The 25,956-nt window shown below is 32.1% G+C and overlaps 1 protein-coding gene across 1 annotated transcript in view; it reads left to right on the forward strand.

Annotated features, from left to right (window-relative positions):
- LOC142318105 (uncharacterized) overlaps positions 1-25,956 on the forward strand; it is a 34,920-nt gene that overhangs the window by 3,752 nt on the left and 5,212 nt on the right. Inside the window, exons 2-5 of the mRNA XM_075354640.1 lie at positions 3,067-3,525; positions 6,328-6,401; positions 14,943-15,087; positions 19,868-21,004. Coding sequence (XP_075210755.1) covers positions 3,067-3,525; positions 6,328-6,401; positions 14,943-15,087; positions 19,868-21,004 — 1,815 coding nt within the window. The remainder of the gene's footprint in view (positions 1-3,066; positions 3,526-6,327; positions 6,402-14,942; positions 15,088-19,867; positions 21,005-25,956) is intronic.

A 25,956-nucleotide genomic window follows, 5' to 3' on the forward strand; every position in this document is an offset into this window, starting at 1 on the left:
ATAGGTAGAAGGACATTGATTAAGGATCCACTGATAAACTGACCTCATTGATTATTTAGTATTACTTAGTGTGATGTCAATCATAGATGCTGAGATGCAGTATTTTCATTGAAAAGAGCAATTTATTTTGCTTAGAATCATGGACACTGCTATATATTAGCCAATTATTTTTAATTATTTTCTCTGAAACTTTTGTAAGGATTAAAAATATCTGAGCACATGTAATAAAATATTGTTAAAAAATAGTTGTTCTATCAGCAGTAGATCTTAATACTACAAGGATCTTTTATTGACATTTATTATTATTTTTTTAAAGTAAACTGGTTAATTGCTAAAATTTCTGCAATGTAATTATAAAAATTTACTGTTAAAAGATATGTCTTTCAGTTTTATATTATTAAGAAACAGCTTTTCTACTCCTGAGCTTATGCAATGCATGCATGTAGTAATTTGTACTAGCGTCATATACCTACAGTACAATCGTGATTTTACAATAGCAGTGGTGATGCTACTCCAGGAAATTTTTTTCTGAGTCTTTTCAAGGCCATGATTAAAGTTTTGTGTAAAATAAAAGAACTAGAAAAAAAAAATGAATCAAATAGAACAGCTGGAAGCAGGATAATAACCTACAGTTATTATATTCAAGAATGTGGTACGTATTCCAAATATGTACAAATATAATACGGTACAAAACCGAATATGTTTTTAAGCACAATGTATTTAAAAACGTATTCGTATGGTTTTTAAGCACATATTCAGTTTAACTGAATAAGTAATAAAATGTCAATATAGATAATATTTTTTAGTATTATTAAATAATAATGTAATAAAATGTCCGCTTAAAAACATTACAGTCTAATGGTGCTTAATTTAAATTTCTATGTACACAGAAACAAATATATAACTAGTTTTTACTAATTACTTTCTCTTTCGCCATTCTAGTGTTTTTGGACAGATTTGGCAATCAAAGAGCTCTTGCTTTCTACCATCTTCTGATCTCTACTGGAAAAACGACTAAACCACTTTCATATTCCTTCCACCGACTAAACTAGAGAAGGGAATGAACAAGGAACATTCCATATACGCCAAAGCAAAAAAAAATTTCCTTCCATCAGCACGACAGGGTCAGCACTGCAGGAGCAACAGTGTTCTCTCTTCCTTGCATGCAGCTTCATATGTGCATATGCTCACAACAGCCAAACACCACGCTGCTGGAACTGTGAAGCGCACAGTTCTATACAAATATTTTTGTATCTTTTTCATAAACTGCGGAATGGGGATGGTTACTGACATTAAGCTTAAGGATTATATATTGTACAAGTACAGGGTCGGGCATATAAACCTGGATTTTTGAGGGATAATAATTAAACTGTGTTTCGTATTATTAAAACATTTAATATATCAAATTAAAGATCAATTTTTGCAATTTATAGGGAATTACTTACATAGATTTTTTTTTTTATTTGAATATTATGTCATTCAAATGTTTTCCATTACTCCTCACACACTCACTTAACCTCATTCTAAAATTTGACATTGCTCGCTCAATCATCACTTGTGGAATTGCTTCAATTTCTCGTTGAATGGCCTCCATGAGTTCTGCAATTGACTGTGGTCGACTACTGAAGACTTTATGTTTGAGATACCCCCACAGAAAAAAATCACAAGCAGTCAGATCAGGTGAATGCGCCGGCCAAGGAATGTCGCCAAATCGGGAAATCAAACGTACAGGAAAGGTTTCTCGCAGAACATCCATTGCGATTCTCCCCGTATGGGCGGTGGCACCATCCTGTTGAAACCAAATTTCATGTCCTTGAAAGTCATTCATTTTCGGTCGCAGAAATTCACTCAACATTTTTACGTATCGATGAGATGTTACTGTTACTCTGCAATTTAACTCATCAAAAAAATACGGGCCAATTATGCCGAACTTTGAAACCGCACACCACACTGTAACATATTGACTGTGAAGTGGTTTTTCAAGAATTTGTCGTGGATTATGCGAACCCCAATAACGGTAATTTTGTTTATTCACAAATCCTGATAGATGAAAATGCGCCTCGTCACTTAAAAGAATAATGGCATACTGGTGGACATTTTCGAGGATGACCTCACAAGCTGCTTTGCGAGGCGCCCAATCATTTGCGTCAAGTTGCTGCACTAACATCATCTTATACGGATGGAATTTCAGGTCGGCATGAAGAATTCGTCGTACCTTCGATCAGAAATGGCTAGCGCAGCAGCATGTCTCGCTGCTGAACGTCGTGGAGACCGCGTAACAGCTAACCTTACAGCGTTAATGTTTTCAGGCTTTCTCACAGTCCGTTTTCGTCCTGTTGGTTTCATTTTTAAAGCAGACGATGTGTTCCTAAAATTCTTCACCCACAACAATATCGTATTCCTACTAGGATCAGACGTGTGTCGATTTAAATTGAAATGTCTGCGAAATAAACGTTGTGTTACAATAACCGAATCATTATTTTTAAAATAGGCTTCAATCACAAACGCTCGTTGTTCACCCGACCATGACATACTGGCTACTGAAATAGCATAAACAGACCTGTCGATGTACAACACTCCCGCCTTCTCATCGACAGTGGTGCCAACATAACAATTACTACAAAATCGTCAGATTTATATGTCGAACTCTGTATAAAGAAAAAAATAAACGAAAAAGGCTACAGTATATTAAATGTTATTGATAATATCAACTGGAAGTAGGGGTTGCTGCAGTTCCACGGTGCATATACACGAGTTGCCGCTGTACAATAGTCATACAAGACCAACGATCACTTTTCCATAATTTATTTTATTTAAAAGTATTAAAATAGTGAAGTTAAATTGTGCTTGGGCATGTGTGATGGTGAATTAAATATGCCTGATTATAAATACTGTTTACAGTTAGCATAAAAAAATTCCTTCAACAAAATACTTTACAATGTAGCTTAATCCAAATCATAATGCCAAATTAAAAAATGAATGATTATAGACTTAAAATCTTAAATATAAACCATTATTTTTTTATTGTGAAATATAATAATGCATAAAAGTATACATTTTTTACAGGTCAAGCAAAACAAGCTGATTCAGCATCAGATGTATCAGACTCAAGTTCAAGCTCAAGCTCAAGCTCAAGATCCAGGTCTAGTTCAAGCTCCAGTTCCAGTTCAAGCAGAAGCAGAACTGATTACAGCAGTAAATCATACGAGGAAGAATCTACTGCGAGAAAATATAGCAGATCTACTCGTAATTTAAAAATTAAAGCTACAGCATATTCAAGAAATGAGAATACTGGAGTTATACCAACATGGAGTACAGTTAATGAGGTGCAAGAAGTGACTGATAAATGCATCCACTGTATTTGTAAGGCTGCAGGAGGATGTAAACCAGATCGACCTGTAGAGACTGATCAAAATGCAGCTAACAATCTACTGGATCTTGATTCTGGTGTTGGTCCCCTTAGAATTACTAGGCCGTATTGGGAGGATGCTGGTAGCCCAGGAGTTTCTGGAAAGGACAGTTCATGTATGAGTCTTTATTGATATAAATTTATAATTTTTATTATGAGAAAATAGTAACTGTTGTCTGTTAAAAGTGATAACTGTTCAAAGTAATAATATTTTAAAAGTGATCGCTAAACATAATTACAATAAATAATTCATATAAATTATTTATCATTTTCTGTACCAGATGTAATAGATGTATTTATAAATAGTGCAGACTTATGCAACTTTTTTTATGAAATTGTCTATTTTATAAAATTATGGAACTAAATTTGTATAATCTAAATGAAAAAAAAGAAAAAAATGGTCAGTCAACATATGTGCTAAAGATAATTTTTACTATAAAAGTTGGCTGTAGAAAATTTTCAGATTTCTTTGCCCGTAAACGTAACCTCAGCTTAATCAGCCTGATTAATTTCATTAATGTTCAAATCAGTTTAAATTTTCTATTGATAAATGACCCAGAATTGTTAATTAGAAAGAATGCAATAATGTAAAATTTAGAAAAAAGTAAATTTTCTAAATTCATGGAGGTGTCTTTTTTCTGGCCTCCGTAACAAGTCTAACTCAATACTTATAAATTTTAACAAAATGTTTTCACTTTATTTTGTGGTGAAGTTGTTAATTGTGTGTTTACATTTGAAATAGTGAATGGCGAGAAATAGTTTTGGGTTAATCTGTGTAAAAGCAATCCACATGTGTTTATAGTAAATATAAGTACAAAAAGATTAAGTGACTGATTTTATGATTATTCATCTTTATCTGATAATTTTTATCTCATGAGATAAAAATATGTAAACACCTAAATTGTGATTAATATAAATGGTGGTTTGTTGACTTCAAATGCTGAACTTATTGCTGTAAGAATGAATATTAAATATAAATGTTAGCTTTTTTTGCTCATACAAGAAGATTGCATTTTAAAGCATAAATAAATTGTTATAAATACTGGAATAGAATTGTCCTTCAGTTTACAAACTGACACTAACACCAAAAATCAAAGTGAATATTTCTCAAAATACATTATTACCTAGTGAATTTTCACTATACCACTTTCAGTCATTGATTTTACATTATAAGATGAGGATTTTAAACATTTATTTGCACTATAAAATGTGGTCCTCTAATGTTTTGTAATTCTGCAATAACAATTAGATTAATGGCTATTCCAGAAATTTATTTTTTATTCATTTTTGTCAAGAATGTTTAGTTCAAATATCATATATCTGAAAATATTTTATAATAATTGATTGTTTTTTCTCACATTAGAAAATTGTAACACACATTTTCCTACTTCCTAGAAAAATTCACCTAATATTTAATACATATTTTCAGCACTATTGCAGAAATATTTAATGTTGAGAATGTTGGAGCTGCCACATGTATAAATATGATATGGCAAATAATGTTCAGAGGCCTGTAGCTTTATCTCCAATATAGCTAGTCAATTTTTCTTCAAAAAGTAGTCTAAATGTTGTCAAAAACTCAAAATTGTTCAAATTGTGTAGCAATCTTGAGAAAAAAGTTTTAAAATTATATTTTTTTATGACTAATATAATTTTTTCTATTTGTTATTCTTAGGATTTGAAAAATTTTAGCCCAATCTGTCAAAGCACGTTAAATAATAAAACTTGAACATTTTTACCTGCATAAATAATGGCACCCATATTTTTTTTTTGTTTAGTTTCAGTTTTTAGTCATATCTTAAAAAAAGAATTTAGTTATTATTTCAGTATCATTGACTACAAGGTTAACAAAAGCTAACAACTGCTTTTAAACAAAATTTTTATTTTACACATACTTTATCAGAAACATTAAAAACAATATTCATCAAATAAATACCATCACTTCTTTAAAATGGTTGTTGATAAAATGATTTTGTATATTTGATTTGCACAAATGCTTTGAATTTGCTCAAATAATTTTGCTCTAGTTACTTTCTAGTATCTTTATTTTTTTTTTTTTTAGTTTTAATACCAGTCAAACTAGGTATTTTTTATGGGCATGAAATCCATCTCTGATCATTATTATATATAGCTGTAACTGGGAAGGTTTCTTGAGACCATAAAAAAGTAAATTTCTCTTAAGACAAAAAGAAAAAATATTGTACAGTTTTTATTTTATTTTGTTTTTCTTGCAGTATCTTCTTATCATAATGATCCTAAAAACTTACATTGATAAGAGTTTTTTTTTTTTAACCTCCGGGTCTGCAGTTAAGCATTATTTTCTGCAGAGAATGAGATGAATGCTTTGTAGTGTGTGTGAAAAATGCCATGCCTGACCGGGATTCAAACTCAGGACCTCCAGGTGAAAGGCTGAGATGCTACCACTCATACCACGGAGGCCAGCCATTGATAGAGTTAAAAATACACAATATTATTTCATACAAACTTGAACTATGAAAAATACATTAAAATATATTCTTAAAAACCATCTTTTATCATTACTTATAAAGTACTTTACTTTTTTTCTATTTAGCCTCTGGAACCATCATAGGTATTACTTCAGAGGATGAATGAGATGATATGTATAAATGTAAATGAAGTGTAGTCTTGTACAGTCTCAGGTCGGCTATTCCTGAGATGTGTGATTAATTGAAAACCAAACCACCAAAGAACACCAGTATCCATGATCTAGTATTTAAATCTGAATAAAAGTAACTGCCTTTACTAGAATTTGAACCTTAGAACTCTCGACTTCGAAATAACCTAAAAAGTTCCTGTACATGTGTTTTGAAACTGGTAGACTTATTCTCATGAAATAAGAACTGAATTATTGGTTTATAAATTCCTGTAATAATAATAGATATTTTCCTTTTTTACAGCATTTCTCCACTGTGCAAATGATATGAACTGTGCGACCAAGGCTGTAAAATCATACATGGCAAGGTATCCCTTTGTAAGTCTATTAAACAGCTATAGCATAACATAAATGATATTTTAAGTTCTATTACTATGATCTGAAACAGTTTTCTTATAAGAATCTTCATGAAAGTAATATTTTAGTAAATAAATTAAGTTTATATGATTCACTTTCTATGCTTTAGTAAATCTAAGAAATATTATTATTCTGTTTCATGTAAAAGTTATTTCTTTACACATGTTAATGAATCTGTCATAGCTGCCTCCCACATGGAATTAGTATTAGCATCTATTCACATTGAAAAAAGATTGTCTAAACTGAAACAAAAATAATGATTGATAATTGTGAAGTAGGAATTGTTTATTATAAAGATGAGTAAGGGTTATGATAAAAATATTATAATCCTTTGAAGTTGGTGATGAAAATTAACCATAATATCTACTTTTATATAAAGCTATCACTTTAAAAATTATTAGTGATGAGCTGAACCAGATTGTTCTAAACAGAATGTCTTAAAAAGTTACATCATGGTACCCTCAACTAATTTTATGACATTCTTCTATGAGTGAGACTAATCTGCTCTTATCTTGACATCTGCTGTTGTTATTGTGGTGGTTTTTTTAGAGTTAAGAAAATATTTATTAAGAATGTGGTTGAAAAGTGAGATTTAAATTATTGAATTGTGACTGTTTAGCTAGTTTGTTGTTGTGTGTTAGTTTTCTTTCATAATATTCTATTAAGTTAGATAATATGTTAATTTTATGTATTTGGAGATTATAGGTCCTAAGAGTTTTGTTAATGTTGGTGACTTTACAATCTTCTAGCATGGTAGTTATCACGTTTATTTGTTCCTGCTATATTAAGAGCAGTAACATATTTTTTTTGGTTTAATTTTGAAGTTACTTCTCCAGTCTCATACATTTTGCATTGTATTGCACAAAGCCTTTTCAGTCCTGCGTCTTCAAGGCAACTCAGTAATTCAGGTGGTATATCTGTTTAGTTATTAAGAGTTCTATCAAATTTAGATCACAATATAGCTTCCTTGAAATCAGTATAAATTTCATTTTCTTTTTCTTGTACTTTTTCAGGTAATTTTCTTCTCCAAACAGTTCTTGTATGTATTCTTGCCACTTGTTAATGTTTCCCTTCTCCCTAACAATGATTCTCCATTCAGGTTTCTGAGATAATATATTTTGGCTTCATTTTCTCAAAATTTTCTTTTATTTTTCAATTTGTACATTTACATTTTCAGAAGTCACATCTTTCACTTATACAGAATACATCAGTGAAGTGGGAAAATTTAAAACTGCTGTATTTAAATAAGTTTTTGCTATAACATGAATGTTTTTACAGTGTTTTATTAAGTAAGACATAAAATTTTACTTTAAAAAATAATGCTTGACAGGTAGCCATTATTATGATCTATGCACTGTTATAGTTTTAATTGAAAATTTTCCATTACTCACTGTAGCATGACAAAGTAATATATACAACTTTTTCTTAAATTTTTAGTTTTAGTTTCACTAACATTTGTGGTTGCTTGACATACACCTCGCACTTGAGCCACTCCCAAGGAGAAAAGTTACATCTGAACAAATCATGAGAATTAGGTTGCCAATGTCCCCATATACGGATATGATATGGTTCAAAAAGAGTGCTCTTAATACAGTAACAGACACATGAATAGTATAACTTATATCACATCTTGCTGGAACTACGTAATTTGTGGAAATCCAGCTAATTCTTGCTTCAAAGATGTGATTATGATTGTGTAATGCGCTGCAGTAATGATTGCAGTGTTTCCTCAGTCATCTTGAATAAAGAATGGTCCAATATTGCCAAATGACAAAAGTGTACACCACACTGTGACTTTCAGACTATGCATTGGTTTCTTATGTAACTGAAATGAGTGTTCAGTGCTTCAGTATTGACTTATATAGTTATTTACAAAAGGTTATATCTAATGTAAAGAATGTTTCATTTAAAAAAAAATTATTCTGAAAACTTTATAAATATTTTTTATTTTTCTTAAATTACATACCTTATGATTTGCTTGGCTTTTCCCCCGCCACCACCCCATTTGGTCGCCCTAAAGCATACGACCAAATATCTGTGCCACAAACGACTACTAAGCCTCAAACAGTTTAGCGACCAGTATCCTAAGTAGTTCCTAAAGCTTACCTAACAGCATGAGCAGATTAAGCGTGGTGCCATACACCACTGGCTTACGTGTCCGAACTGCTCACTTGTCATATATTTGCTAAAGTGGGTAGGCACACCCCGTCAACTGCTAAAAATATATATGACATTCATAAATTAAAATTTATTTTGTCAAGGCAGCAATTCGTTGCCACACCTAGGTTGCTGAATGCCAGCAAGAACCTGTCCGCCATATTAAAGTGCTCGGAGCCTTAATTGGCTGGTGGTCAGCCATGTATATCTCTAGATTAGCTCCCCACAGCAGTGCATTAGGAGTCTTTTCCCTTAGGTAAACTACAGATTTTGGTTGAACAAAGCAACCCCATCAAGAAACTCCCACACGGTCCGACAATGTGGCTCTCACCACATTGACTTGCCACTTGTGAGTAGCCAATTTTCCCCTTGACCTTTAAGTTCCAGGGTTGCTCGGTCTCTGGCCTCCCCAAGAGCAGGGCAGTCAAACATCAGGTGGTCATTTGACTGGACCTCTCTGCAGACGCACAGCTCATCAGATGCCAGGTGGAACTGAAACAGATATTGGTTTAAATTAACATGGTTGGTGAGCACCTGAGCACCCGTTGCCCTTAAAAACGAGCTCGAGGCATCTCATCCTCCCAGATCCTTTATAAATTTATAGATCTTCCCTTAGTTGTAGTGTGCCATTCCAGCTGCTATGCATCCATCGCGAGTCTCTGCAGCCTCTTCCGCAGGCGGGAGATGGGCAACTGAAAGAAATTTAGATCCGGTGTATTGTGAACACGTTCCGTTCCAGTACTGGACCGGCTCGAAACCGCATCCCAAATAACTCGGCCTCCCGACCTCTTCGCAATTTCCACATGGCTGACCGAACTTTCACCACTAAATCGATTGAGAGAGCCTTTCCCAATACAGTGGTGGTAGCCTCGTAGGAGGTTGTTCTAAAAACACGAGTGCATACAATTAAGGCTCTGCGCTGGGCATTACTTAAATTTTGAAGAAGTGCTCTATTCATATCAAACCTTTGCGCCCAAACGGGCGCCGTGTTTGCTGAAGGGTCATGCTTTCAAAGACACCTCGGTACAACATGTACATTTGACGGCCCGACAACCCATAATCTTTCCAAGCAATACTCCAAAGTTTGTGCATCATCTAGACGGCGTCTGTCGCCACTTGCTTAATGTGGTTGCTAAACAGCAACTTCTCATCGAACAAAACACCCAGGTACTTATGAACTCTAACTCGGCTGATTACACAGCCTTTGTACTTAATGTGTAGGGGTTCCGACTGTACGATAATTTGTTTGTACCCTTGAGAAGCATGTAATTCGTCTTGGGCACAGAAATCCTTAATTTTGCAAGTCCATCCACCCCTCTGCAGTTGACAAAGCCGCCTGCGCTCGATCTTCTAGCTGCTGTTGTGAGTTACCACGAGCTAATAGGAGACAGTCATGGGCGAAAGCATGGGCCGTGACCCCTTCTGGGAATGTCAATCCCAGAAATCCGTCAAAGACCAAGTTCCACAGGAAGGGACCGAGAACGGAACCCTGCGGCCTTCCCCTGGTGACGGATTTTTTCACAACTAGGTGTGCATCTTTAAACATTAAACAGAGCCGTGCATTTAGACAAGTAGTCACGTATTACGGCCTGTAGGGCTACGGGAACATTGCGGCGTTCCAACTCATAGAGCACAGAACTCCAACACAAGGAAGGAAATGCTGCCTCTACGTCAATAAAGATTGCCAAAACATATTTACAGTCGGCGCTTTTCACCTCGGCAAAAGCATTTATGATGCAATCCTCGGTGCCAACCCCTTTCATGAAGCCATACTGACCTCGTTTTAGAAAACAGTTCATATCGATGTTTTCCCAGAGCCGTTCCACAATCAGCCTTTCCAGCAACTTACCGATAATCGACAAGAGGCTGATGAGTCGATAACTGCTGACCTCACTAGGATCCTTTCCTGATTGTAAGAGCACTCTCACCAAAGCCACCTTCCAGCAAGCCAGAAAGTAGATCCAGCCGAGGCACCCCGAGAACAGCCAGCCAAGCAGCTCTCTTATGACAGGCAGCAGATGATAAAAAATATCCGGGTCAAGTTGGTCAATCCTCGATGCCTTTCTCAGTGCCATTTGAGAAACCACTCAGTCTATATCTACGGGATCCACAGCCCGCACGCCAGGGAATGGAGTCTCACCCGCCCTGATGCCGACTTCTGCTTCATCTTCTGGAGCATTTGGAAACAGAGTATCCAGGAACACCTGGTAAGTCGCCACAGATGTTAAAATGTGGTCTCAACCACCAAACCCGCATCAAACACTGGACAGCACGTGCAATGGCTTTGGCCGGTAACATGACTTCGCGAGCTGCCAGGGGTTGCGCTGCAACTTCCGCATGGAGTCTTGCCAAAACTTGAGTTTGGCTTCCTTGATGGCACGAACATACTCGTTACGGGCGCGCCGGTAGATCCGCAGACGCTCAGCGTGCATGTCGTCGACGATAATCTCCGTTACGGGGCGACGCTGATATCTATTCCTAGCGGACCTAACTCTTGCGTAACTATAAACATGTACCTTATACTACTTCTCTATATAGTCGCCGCATGAAAGACATTTATCGTAGCGATACACCAGCTTCAATATACCCTCGCCGTATTCTTCTGCCGCCAGTCCATTTAGCCACTAACAGCATTTTTAAGTTCATGGTCACCCGTGAATTGCTTACCACTCAAAAATTCTTTCAATTTCCCAAATAAATGGTATTCAGAAGGAGCTAAATCCGGACTATATAATGGGTGATCGTAAATTTCCAATCCAAATGTTCTCAGTAAATCACGTGTCGGACCCGCAACATGTGGACGTGCATTATCGTGCAGCAGGACGACGCCGTCGGTCAGCTGCCTACGTCGCCGATTTTGAATGGCGCGCCATAACTTACGTAGAGTTTCGCTGTAGGCTTTTGCATTTATAGTCGTTCCACGTAACCCACCGGGTTTTCTAGTGGTGAACACGTCTTTCTAAATTAGTCTGATTTGGAAGTCGAGAGTTCCAGCGTTCAAGTCCTAGTAAAGTCAGTTATTTTTATACGGATTTGAATACTAAATCGTGAATACCGGTGTTCTTTGGTGGTTGGGTTTCAATTAACCACACATTTGAAGAATAGTCGAACTGAGACTGTACAAGACTACACTTCATTTACACTCATACACATCCTCACTCTCCTCTAAAGTAATACCTGAACGGTAATTCCTGGAGGCTAAACAGGAAAAAGAAAGAAAGTCAGTATACCAAATCAATCCCAAAAGAATGTAGCTATCAGTTTGCGTCCAAATGGCTGTGGCTTGACCTTTGTCGGTCTGGTTGGTGATTGAGGATGATATCATTCACTTGACTGCTGTCTTCTGTCTGACGTTTAATACGAAATCTATGTTTCTTCGCCGGTAACGATTGAATTAAGGAACTTATCACAATTTTCTGTGTAGCGCATAAAAAAAATAAAGAGCAGTTCCCGTTCCATTTTTTTTGTGAAGTTCTGTTAAGATGTGTGGCACCCGACGTGAACAAACCTTTCTGAAGCCTAAATGGTCATGGATAATGCGATCGGTAACAGCTCTTGAAACATCAGTTAAAGAAGAGCCAGGTTGGAAATCGGTGAGCGACGATCTTTTCTGATTTCATGACGCGTTTCAACAAGTCCTAGGTGATTATCGAGGGCCTCCTCGAACGTTCTTTATCATGCACATTAATTCTCTTATTTCTAAACCTTTCACACCATTTTCAGCGGTTCTTTCATTCATTACATTATCACTGTACACAGCAACCGACTGCCTATGAATTTGCCTGCTTAATGTTTTGATGTTTAAAAAATGTATGACGTCACGTATTTCACAGTCGGCGGTAACATCAATTTTCCTATTCAGTTTGTAAGGTAATAACTCACACGTAATCAAAGATACTACAACGCGACAACTTTCAGACAACAATGCAGTGTGTACGTTACTAGCGTGGCCATGAACGACACGAGTTCGCCAACCTTAACGAGAGAAATTTCCCATCGGTCTCTCCTTTAGAGATATTCTGCACATAGCCGTACAGGTGAAAATGAGCTACATCTGACATAAACACATAGTGGATTAAATTTGCATCATCATTCAAACACTGTAACATTTCATCACAAAAATCCATGCTAGCAACCAGATCATGATTTTGATTCCTGAACAATTTGAATTTTATAGTGGTGAAAACTTGAGACCATATGTAAGATTTGTCCCATTGATCATTCACTGACATTCAATGCTAATGCATATTTAATCGCAGAATGCGATTGTGTGTTATGGCAGTTCAAACTTTATCAATGTTTTATGGATTTCTAATACTTTTACTACTCCATTATGTTTTAAATTTAATATGGATCCAGTTTTCTCAAACTTTTAAACTCATAAGTTAATTGCATGAACACCTAATTACTGATCCATGTTTATTAAATGGTATAAGTGACTGACATCAGTATATGATTAAGTTTAGTGCCCTCAACCAAATGTCAAATGAATAGCTTTTAAATTTTCCTGCTTCACTGATGTGCCGTCTCCTGTACATTACATCTTAAACCAACCTTCTTTACTAACTCTAATTTCATTTCTTAGCCAATTTTCTGTCTTTATTGTTGTTAGAATTTTTGTTCACTCTGCTTTTATCCAGTATCTGAAATGTAACCCTCATCCATGGTTTTCTACCTCTTGTTACTTTTACATTAACATCCCTTAATTTACAAGTGAATCAGATTTTTTTTATAAATTCTTGATGAACTTATGATTTACCCAAATTTGATCCGCATCATTCTCTTTTAGTATCTTTATACCTTATCTCTCGTTTTCATTTTTGTTTTTTAATTCCTTCCACTTTAATCTACATTGAAATTCTACAATGTAGAATCTAGATAAGTTTTGTATCCATCTAATTTTAAAATCCCTGCTTAACCTGAAATATAATAGATGATATCAAACTGCACATTTTGGTCTCACCCATATATCTTTTTTTATGATTTTAAAAAGTGTTTGCAATCATTAATTTATACTTCATACTCTTTCCTTTTCCTTTTCTTTTTCTTGTTTAGCCTCCGGTAACTACCGTTTAGATAATTCTTCAGAGGATGAATGAGGATGACATGTATGAGTGTAAATGAAGTGTAGTCTTGTACATTCTCAGTTTGACCATTCCTGAGATGTGTGGTTAATTGAAACCCAACCACCAAAGAACACCGGTATCCACGATCTAGTATTCAAATCCATGTAAAAATATCTGGCTTTACTAGGACTTGAACGCTGTAACTCTCGACTTCCAAATCAGCTGATTTGGGAAGACACGTATACTTCATACTCTAAAATTCTAAAATCTAACTCCTCTTCCATTTCGTTGACCTAGACCATATTTTAACATTCCAGTCATCCATTTTTACCAAATGCTCTCCTTTTATATATTTGATTAGATAATCTTCTTCCGCAAACATCCTTCTTATTTTATCTTCTGCCAAAGAAGTTAGCATATAGAACTGCATTATGTTGTAGGCTTGAGTTTGACTCTATCATAACTAAATTAATTCCTCCACTGTCTTGCTTTTAATACCATTCTCTGTTATTCTTTTTCATTAACATCCTTACAACGGCAATTTCATTTTTATGTTAATAACCCTATAATTCCTTAAGCAAAACTCTTGTTTATATTACTATTATAAGGTATATTGTTTACTAAGGGATATTTCCTTTGCTCTTGGCCTATATTTTCCTTTATTCTAATGCCAATATTGTCAACCATTGGATTGTATTTTTATTATGTTTTTAATTAAATCATATTCAAATGTGATATGGTGGTTCATCATTTTATATTTTTGTTTATATTGGTGGTTTATATTTCATATATATTCAATTTTATTAAAAGTGGTCAATATATATGAGAGAGAGCGAGAGAGAAAGAGATGTAAAGAACATATTTCATTTACATGAATTACATAATTTTTATTATCTCATTATACTAATTAAACATTTTTTATCAATATTTCACAATGAATACATATTGACAGATTAGCTTATCTTTATTGTTTATTCTTTAAAGCGAAATCATGATTAAGTAATGTTTAATCTCTTTTAATTCATTAAAAAAGAGAAATTTTTAAAGTTTAATGCAGTAATTGCTGAAAAGGACTATTCCTTGAAAAATTAAATAAGTTGTTCTGGTAATTAAAATTATTTTACACTTAAGATTATTTTGAAAGAAAAAATTAAAGAAAATAACTGAACTAATTCCTTTGAGTCTGTTGCATGGGTATAAAATAGCAATCTGTAAGAGAAATATAATTCTTATGTATTAACATTATCTAATGTTTAGACTGCACATTTAACTTTTGTAGGATTGCAATGGAGATGGAATCGTGAACTGTTCTGATTATATAGCAATCCACAACAGAGGTCCATTTGCATGTCAAAATCCTTTGCCAGTATCTTACCAGGAACGTTTCCTAAACTGTTGGAATGGTCCTTCTACAGAAGACTTAAGTAGGTTATTATTATATTTTTATTTTTGTAGATAAAGTTAGTTAATTATAAGTGTAATGTGCTCAAACCAAATTGGTATGGGAGAAAAGTGGTTACATTTTTCTGCTCTTCAACTCCGTACAAAAGTATAATTTCTATACGTTGTATGATTATAACATTGAATTGATATCTGTTAAATATTTAGTGATCTATCTGTATCCATGACAGTGGCTTAATAATAGAGATAAGAGGTAGTAGAATAATAGCTGATTATTCTGGTGATAAAATTGGTTTTAAATCTAATCTGCCTTTCATTATTTAGTTATTGATATCAATCATAATTATTGATATAAGTTTGAAATTAAGACCCTTGAAAACCATTTAAAATTACTTTCTATTCTTTTAATTTAGGATAAAAAAATTTTAAACTATAATGAAGGAGCAACTGGGTTCATTATAAGTGTAGAAGACTAAAGAAATTAGCTGTAGCTTAGCAGGTAACTAAATTGGTTTATTAGAAACAATATTTTTAAAAAGAGGTTCAATAAACTTTATGTAATAAATGAATTAGATTGTTCAGAAACAAGCTTTATTAAAAGTGGTACAGAAACTTCATTGTTGAACAGTGATATGGGACCAATATCTAATGGAATTTTTTAAATTTAAATTTATTAAAAATTCTTTTATATAAGTTTTTAGTCAAAAAATTGTTATCTCCATCATTAAATCTTATTTATTGGTTGGATATCTTTGATTGGTGGAAGGTGCTTGCTATCTTTCCTTTTCTTAAGATAAATTTGATCTACTTAGTCTGTATAAGAGGCATGCAATAAATCATAGAGGGCAGTTGTAACTGAAAGTTTAAATGGATTAGATTTTTTAGCCAAATTTATGCTTTCTATTGGGATTCCCTAAAATTATAACAGCTGTTGGCCTTTTTTGCTTCTATTTTTTACTCTTAAATGTTCTTCTTTGCACTATTCATAAGAACTTTTATTTTTCAGTTATTATTATTTTTTATTTTTTTTTTAGGTTTTGGGGGCATTGATTACTTTGGCCATTAGCGCCTTTTCAGATAAAAAAAAATATAATAAAACTATATTTGTTTCCTTTCCCTGATAAATCACTAGTAACATGAACAATAGACTAGTTTTATCAAAACAGATCATCTAAAAATAGACAGACTTGTCTAAAGATTATTAAAATCCCAAAAAGAAACACATAGTGACAAGGGTATCATTAAAGATATGTAAGAACTGTTAATGTTGTCAATTCTATCAAACCAACTTCAAAGTCATATAGTTATTAAAAACTCATCCTTTCTTAAATTCATCATAATCTTGTAAAACTCTTCACATTCTTCTTTCCTGTCACCTAGGTTTGCCATAAGACTGTCATTTCTTTCTTCTTTTTTCCATCTTCCTGAAAGCCTCGGTGTCGAATTCCAAGGTATCTGAAGCCTCAATAATGGAAATTTCTGATCCTCTGCAATAAATTACAGAGGATATCTTGCTGCCAGTATCTGATATCAGCTCTGGTGGTGTGGTCAGCAGGACATCTGAGTCAAGACACTCCCCGCTAATGAATGTCCTCTTTTTCTAACAGCTTAATTTCTGGCTTCACAAATGCCTTAATGGGTATTTTATTAATTTGCACTTTATCATGTACTGCTTTTGATTTGGGGTTTTCTGTATTTTGACTCATTGATTTAGACTCATTGCTAGGTTGTACAGAATATTTTTTTTAGAAGTATCTCCTTTCTTCACCATTGATCTAGGACTACTTTTCCTTGACCATCAACTCTTCAATTTGTTGATGATACCTTTGACCATCTTAGCCAATGCTGTTGCCAATTCTGAGAGCACGTTCTCTGATTTAAAGGAGGCTGCAGGGGTTGCTGTAACTTTTGCATATGATGCAATCTTTGGTGTTCTGCCAAGCACAATTTTCCTTGTGTCAAAGTAGCTGCTGACTTTCTGTATTGTCTTGATCTCTGGTACAGCCATTTCTTGTTTGTAAGTAGGACAATTCCTAGATCTTGGAGAGTGGTGCCCATGAGAGTTGACACAGACAGAAGGATTCCTGCACAGGTCATCAGGATGTAATGGTTCACCACATACACAGATTTGCTTCCTTGTACAACATGCCACTGTGTGTCCTAATCTCTGACATCCAAAGCAATGCAAATGAGTTGGGATAAACAAATGTTCATCCAACTTGTAAAATCCAGCTTTTATCTTCTCTGGACACTTCGGCTTATTTGAAAGTTAACACGTGCAATGCAGAGGGTAGAACTTCTCTGTTGCATTGTGTGTTTAAGCAATGACATGCAACAATTCCTTCCTGAAGCTCACCTACAATCGCCTCTTGTGTGCAGTTTCACCAATTCCTGCACCCAACTACACTCTTTGAGGTATTGAGGGTACTATCAGGAGCAACCTCCATGTCCAAGACTTCAATCTTCTTGACTTTGTGTCGTAATGATTGAACAACAGTTTCTACAAACAATCCCACAACAGTTTTTGTTGTCTCTTTAACCAATCCTCAGGCAGTTTCCCTGATGCCATGACCTATCATGAAAGGGATAATTTTCAAGAAATCCTTGTCTTTCCTCTTGATTACTAAATATCCTGGTATTGATCCACTATTCTTCGGTCAAAGCTAAGTAGTTTCCTTCTTCTTTTCCAGATCTCTGCACTCTTCCTTATTGCTGAACTCTACACTCTTCCTCCACATTGCTTGCAAAGACAGGGGCTCTCCAAGATGAGTGTTTTTACTTGGACCCTCAGCCATGGAAGTTATAGAAGTAGAAGATTCCATAAAGCTACATTTTGTCAGTCAATATGTTGCAAGGTGAGGGCAGAGAGTCAGTTGGGTGTGCCCTGGATCATTGATCCTGCCCAGGTTCCCCCAGTCAGCCACCTCTCATGTAGATTTAATCTGGACTGCGGCATCAGGTACTGCCTGACCCACAATATTGACATCCCAGGGCTTGCTCATAGCAGTAAGGGTTCTGATAACCTTACCCATGGGACAATCCCTGCTTAGGACCAAAGTGACTGACTCACACTGGGCAGTGCAAGACTTGTGTATAACGCAATTTTTGGTGTTCTGTCAAGCACAATTTTCCTTGCATCAAAGTAGCTGACTTGACTTTCTTGATCTCTAGTACAACTATTTCTTGATTGTAAATAGCACAAATCTGAGATCTTAGATCAAGGATCTTAGAAAGGGGGATGAGTTTAGCAGGTAGTCTGGAATAAAACTATAGTTTCAATTTAAAATTTATATTGTATAAATACCAACGGTGCAAAATATTAAGAAAATTAAACCTTTGGGTTAATGGCAAATAAATAAAAATGAAGATTGGTACTGAAACTATGTTAATTTGATGTCAGGTGATTATCATTAAACTGCTAAATTTAATGCGGTTTTGAGTAGATGCAGTTGTTTTGAGTAGATATACAATTTACAGTTGGAAATAATTAGTCAGTCAGTTGATCTATGTACTATGACCCATAGACTTCCACCAATCAGGTAATTGCTGCTTGTAGAGTAATATTAAAAAAAGTATGCACGGCCCATTTTTATAGGTACCGTTGCAGGATAACAGTCTGAAAAGTACAGTACTTATTTTAAATTCATTAGTTGTATCTCTGTTGGTTTTTTTTTTATTAGGTAATGTATTTGTTTGTTAATGGAGGTGTCTATAGGAAGCACAGGTGAAGACCATATAAAAAAAAACAGTATTTTTTCAAAATTTTAAAAACTAAAGAAGAAGCATAGGTAGTAATTAGTTTTTTAAATGCATTAAATTTCATTTCCATAAATGAAGTTTATGCAACACATATTTTTCATTGAAATCCAGTTATTTTGAAAATTCTAGTTTATGTAATCCCATATACTGCACATTTTTTCCAAAATATATATATATATCCTGGAAGTATTTATATTAATCATTTGCTAAGGATAAAATGTTTGTATCCATGACAGATTAGTAAATGTCAGTCATACTGGTTGAAACAAAATTACCACAAACAAATTTTTTTAGGTTTATGAAACCTAAACTAATTATACTATTTTTCAAATCTTTCTAGGTGTGTGTTTTTATGTGCTTAAATATCTGTGTTCATGATTAGCTTACTCACTAAACAGTGGTGACCTTATTGGAATAAGATATAAAATATACATACTCTTGTACTAAAGATGTGTTACTCCTTCATTGTAGTAGAAAGCTGATAAGAGTCTATGTATTAGTTTAATCAACATGTGTAAAAAAAAAATGTGGATTTTTGTGTGAGTGAGTGTCAGTTGCTGTAGATTTCTACTTTTGGTGAGAAGTCTAAGAAATTTACTTATTTGTTGAATTAATATTTTATTGTGATTTTACGGGATTGTTTTGTGTTCCCTTTATAATAAACATCACCTTCATGACGCCATTTAATGCAACTTTTATGAACATCTGCAATTTGTGTATTTTTAAATTATTATACTGCCCCTCCAGACACCACTGGGCTTAACTATAATATTGTAGGTTACCAATAATATTGTATATTTAGTTTTATTCAATTATCCTTTATAAAAAAAAATTGGGACAAATAAGTAGTATATTGTAATAAGTTAACAAGAAGAAGTGGTCTGTTGACATATTAATGGTATATAAACCGAAATTCTGTGGAAAACTATATATAGAACTTGTTACAATAGAAATTACATTATAAGCAGATGCATGAAGCTTATTTAATTAATATCTTTCATTCTATATCCTCTAAGATATTAAAAATTATTTAATTTTTTTCAGATAAAGAGAAAAGTGAATCTTGGTTCTCAAGATTTTTTAAAAGAACTAAACATCCGTCTTCAACTGCTGCTGTAATATTAGAACAAACAGAACAATTAAATCAAAAGTTATTTACAACTGAAGAAACAAATACTGAATTAAATAAAATCCAAGCAACATCAGAGTTGGTTACTGTTACTGAAGTAAACGAAAGCAATTTAAATGATTATGATAAACTGGTAATTAATACTGAAGAATCAGTTACCCGTTATGATATTTCACTGATTGAAAAACAAACAGATACATATTTTGAAAATGAAAATCATCACCCAGAAGTCGATAAACAAACATATGATACTACAGACACAAATACAGTCTATGAAACTACAACTGTTACTGAAAATTTTACTGAAAAAGTAACACAAGAACAAAATGCAGAAATTACAACATTCATTCCAGAAGAATACAGTACTTACACTACTGAAAAGAACTTTGAAGAAAATACTCTATCTCAACAAGAAGTTACAGGAACTGAAGAAATGCAAAGCCCATTAAAGGAAAGAGAAACCTCAATCCTGAATGAAATTACTACTGAACCTTTTATAAAAACAGCAAATGAACTGGATTATAAAACAAACATTGAGAATCCTAGTTATGTATCTCCCACTGAAACATCTCCCATATACACTGATGACTATAATGAATTCACAAGTACAGATAAAATGACAGAAATTGTGACAGAGGAAACTGAGTTAACTACAAACTCTAATATTACATATGATGAAGAAATCACTTACATTCCACAGTTAATTGACAATACCCTAATCAGTTTTCAAAATAGCAATTCATCAAGAAAAAATATTATAAGTGAAAATCATAATTTTGATATGAGTGAAAAAGAAACTACCTCATCAGCAGTTACATCTCTTAAGTTAAATTTTACTTCTGATAAACGAAAAATAATGAAAAAGAAAGTTATTGCACCAGTAGACATATCACCAATGACTGATGACTGCATCAACTGCATATGTGAAGCAGCATCTGACTGCAGAGTTGGAACATTTACTGATGGTTCAGTATATGGGCCTTTTCGGATTACTGAGCCGTACTGGAAAGATGCTGAAAGTCCAAAAGTTACTTCAGGCAATGGGAATTCCTGTGAGTTATTTTATTAATTAAAAGAATTGTTCGTTAGAAATATATTTATTTTCAGTAACAGTTCCTTATTTCTCTGTACCAATAAAATTTAATTTATATTTAATAGATCAACCCAAGTACAGAATAACTGAAATAGGATTACTTAACTTATTTCATTACATAAGCAGAAGCACTTTCGCGAACTTAATTCGCATCATCAGCTGCATTACATTTATATATATATATATTTCAAAAAACATCATAAACTCGCAATATAATATACCTATGCATCCTTTAATTAGTTTTATAACCGCTCCTTCTTACATTATACCTAAAATAATAGATAAAATTCTCATAAGTAAAATAAAGTTAAGAGTATAAATATAATATAAAAAATGGATAGGAGGTAGTAAATAAACTAAAGTTCTTATATGTAAATGATAAAACTAGGATGGCTAGTTATGATATCTGTAATATGTATCCTAGTGTACCCATAGAAGTAACTAATAATATATCAAAGAAAAAATTAGTACAAAATCATTAAGATACCTTATTTATTGAAAATATCATTGTTATTATAAGGAACATATGTAAATAAAATTATTATCGTTTTGATAACAAATACTACACTCAAGAAAATACACTACCAATGGGTTTTCCTTTGTTATTCATATTGTCTGAGGTTTACTTACAGGAGTTAGAAGGTAAGATAGTTTACGGGATAACACACACACACATGATATTTTAATGTAGACTAGATATGTTGATGATATTTTTGTAGTCTATAATTCAGTGATAAATGATGAATATTTAATAATCTTGAATAAGTTAAACTCGTACTATAATGATTTGAAATTGATAACAATAGAAAAATAAATTATTTAGATGTTAGTATTGAGTTTGATAAAAATAATCACTCTATAACTTCAGTATATAGGAAATCTCTATACATAGATCTTCAAATCACCCATGGTTACATAAGATTTGTAGTTATACAATTATAGTAAATAGAGCAATTAATTATATGAAATATGATGTAAATAAAAATGAATTAACCAAAGAATTAAATATTATAAAACAGATTGCTTTATATAATGGTTATGATAGTAGATTGGTAGATAATATAATATTTATAATAAAAAAATGGTAAAAATGAAAAATAACACAAATTTAATACCAATCAATACAAATCAAATTGAGAATTAATCAAACAAAAAAGTATAATATATTAACAAATATAAAAAAGCACTGAAAAGTAAAAAATAAGTTATATAAATATCTAATAAATAACCAATAAATAAAACATAAATAAATGTAATAATTATTAAATTTTAAAATTAAAAGTAATGAAAATATTTAGTTAAATAAAAGCGTGGCGCAGTTTTTATAATTTATTTAAAACAACACAACATTTATTTTTACAACAATAATCTCCATTTTCATTTTCAATAACAACGCGAGGAGGCGGAAAGGTCTGCTGGAACCTCTCCAGTTGAGATTGACTAGCTACAAGTAACAATCAGGGAAAATGCACCTCACTCGCTTTCTTTGTATGTGTTCTCACATAGTTGAAGTTCATCTTCGAATTCTGCTTGTAATCTAAGCCAAATTGAACGGACTCTTTCCGCTAAAAGTTTCATTTTAATTAATTATGAAGTTTTATTTAATGAATTCATAATTACGATTACAATTATAATAATGATAATAATTAATAATTTTTCAGATTACCGTCAAAATGTAATAACTTTGTGCAAGATTTCTAAATTTTAATTTTAATTTTTAATCTTTTTAACCCTTAAAGGTCATCTCGTTGAAAATTTGAACCATCAAAGAATTAAAACTTGAGTTATTTTATTACAGATAAATAAAGTATATACATACACTAAACAACCTCATTAAACAAAAAATATATTTTAAAATACAGCAAATGTCTATAAATACTTATTCGAAAATATTGTTATAAAAACTGCGCAACGCTTTTATTTAACTAAATATTTTCATTACTTTTAATTTTAAAATTTAATAATTATTACATTTATTTATTTTTTTTTTATTGGTTGGTTATTTATTAGATATTTATATAATTTATTTTTTATTTTTCAGTGCATTTTAATATTTGTTAATATATTATATTTTTATGTTTGATTAATTCTCAATTTTATTTAATTCTTATTTTTTCTTTTTAGAGGGTTTTTCTAATTTGTTTCCTTTTTTTATTAATATTAATATTAATATTAGTTAAATAAAAGCTTTTTTAAAAATTAATTTTTTATATTTAATCAAATATATTTTTGTAATTTTTTTGTTTTTTTGCATTTTGTAATGTATCAGATCATTTGATTAAAACTAAGCACACAATATCAGATATTAGTCAAACTTAAAAATACTAGAAATTTCAAAAAAAGCAATATGGATATGAATAGTAAGGGTTTTGACATTTTATAAATATATATATGTAATAAATTTAATATGATCAACCTTCAGACAGGTATGAAGACAATGTAATATAAAGGCTGCAGTAGATAGCACCACTGACTGTTTTGGTAATAATGTTGAGTAATTAATCTTCCAACTTAGTAAAGTAAATTCACTGAAAGGGCTAGCATATAATTTTACTTCACTTAAGTTTTTTATTTTACTTTAAAAGTTTTTAATTTTTAATTTAATTTTAATTTTAATTTAAATTTATTTGTTTATATTGATGTCACATTGTGCACATGTGTAAAAAATTGTTACATTTTAATTTTTTAACTTAATTTTAATATCAATTTTTAATTAATTAATCTTTATAATTTTTAAACAATTTTTTAAATATTTTTACTTCTTGTTTTGATTTATAATTAAAAATTTTTAATTTAAATAAAAGTTTTTTAAATTTTGTATAAGTTTTTAAAGTATGATAAAGTAAATTTAAATTTTATTTAGAAGATTATAATAAAATGTAATTAGTTTAAAAAAAATTTAAATGAATAAGTTATATGATATTATATATTGCGAGTTTATGATGTTTTTTGAAATATGTATATATAAATGTAATGCAGTAATGATGCAAATTAAGTTCGCGAAAGCACTTCTGCTTATGTAATGAAATAAGGTAAGTAATCCTACTTTAATTATTCTGTACTTGGGTTGATCTATTAATATAAATTATATATATATATATATATATATATATATAGTCATTATCTCTTAAATCCCAAGGTTATTTACTTGTTAATTTTTTCATTTTATTGAAGCTTTTATATAAGCTTCACTTATTACAGCAGTTTTTTTTTATGGTGAAATGAATGACGAATGCCAGAACCTTACTGGAAATCAAATCAAGGACAACTGAGATGCCAGCATGCTGGACCAGCACACCAAATCTAGTCAGTTGATGTAGTCAACCATAGAATACAGATCAAACGGTTGATTGGATGATTAGTGTCAGTTGTTATACAATCTAACCACATTAGATTCAATTACAATGCAGGAGGACTAAAATTCAAATTAAATTACTGTGGTTGCCTTTGAATATTTTTGACATTACTGTTCAACTAATGACATTCTATCTGAACTGATTGAATTGAAACTGGACAAAATTAACTTTGGAACTCTTAATTAGGCTTACAGCCTGAAAAAAATCGATGCTCTTCCTTCATAGCAGTCTGAAGAATATCCTTCAATTACTAACATAAAGATACATAACAGAGTAATAATGAGACTTACTCAAATTGTCCCAGCTTTATACATGATAGGTGTTCTTAGGTTTAAGTAACTACAATGAAATCCTTGATAAGGTAAATAAAGGTATGGAATATTTATTATAATTCTTGATTTAAAATAACTAAAGGCAAACTATAATTTTAAAAAAATATATGTTATAAATACATGGTGATTGGTGATAAGAAAGACAAACTTGTATCTTGTATAGAGGTATGAAGTAGTTGACAATAGAGGATCAAAATTTAGCAGAAATGTATTTATATGCTTCAGTATTATGATAAATAACAATATGACTTTAGTCATTATGATTATACAGAGTGGTTTGAAAATTATTACATTTTTAAAACATACTCCTTGTATGTTACAGGTTATATAGTAATTATCCTTCCCAATAATTTTGCCACCTTGGCACTCCTTCATAATATGATTAATAATTAATAATTTTAAGATAAAAAATAAAGCCTGTATGAAAATTATTCATTCATCCATTATGTCATTATATCCAATCACCAAACTTTGGAATCTGATTCTATGAGACCAGAAGTGTATTTGGGTCTTGGGTTCAAAAGATTTTAAACATTTGAAAATTTTCACTCTCGCTGAATTTATTACTATAAAAATTGAAATGGGAAATTCCCTATCCAATACCATCACAAAAATAAAATTTTGTGATGGTATTCAAGAGACTCAGGGCCTCTATTCTTCAGAAACATATTCAGGCTATCTTGTCCTCCTGGGTCTCTACCCTCTAGAAACCTGTTTAAACAATTGATAAATTGCAATATTATAATTTTTTTTCAGTGTTTTTACCTTCAAAAAAAACCATTCTCATAAGAAAAAAAGAGGTTTCATAGCTTCTTGCCTCTTCCAAAGGATTCATGTATCTGTCTTTAATGCTGCTTGAAATTTAATGATGTACAAAGCATTTTTTCTGAAAATATGTTCAAATCTAAGAAAACGTTGAAATACATAATGGTCCCAAAGATTTCAGACTCTCAGGCCTCTAATCCCCACTTCCCTAAATACAAAATACAGAAATTAAAGTATAATGCTATTTAAACTATTTTTGTGTAATCTTTTTTAGTCAGAAAAAATTAACAAAGAGTAGGGGGTTCAAAATTAACAAACAAAAATTGATTTGTCCTTTGGCCTCCTATATCCTCAATAAAAAGAAACTGAAATTGCGATATCAAAACTGTCTTTTTCAAAATGTGTTTTCAGAAAAAAATATTAAAAAACAATAGTGTAAGAAATGATAACCCCTTGTA

This window comes from Lycorma delicatula, chromosome 1 (genome assembly GCF_047948215.1).
Source record: "Lycorma delicatula isolate Av1 chromosome 1, ASM4794821v1, whole genome shotgun sequence".
NCBI classification, from domain to species: domain Eukaryota; kingdom Metazoa; phylum Arthropoda; class Insecta; order Hemiptera; family Fulgoridae; genus Lycorma; species Lycorma delicatula.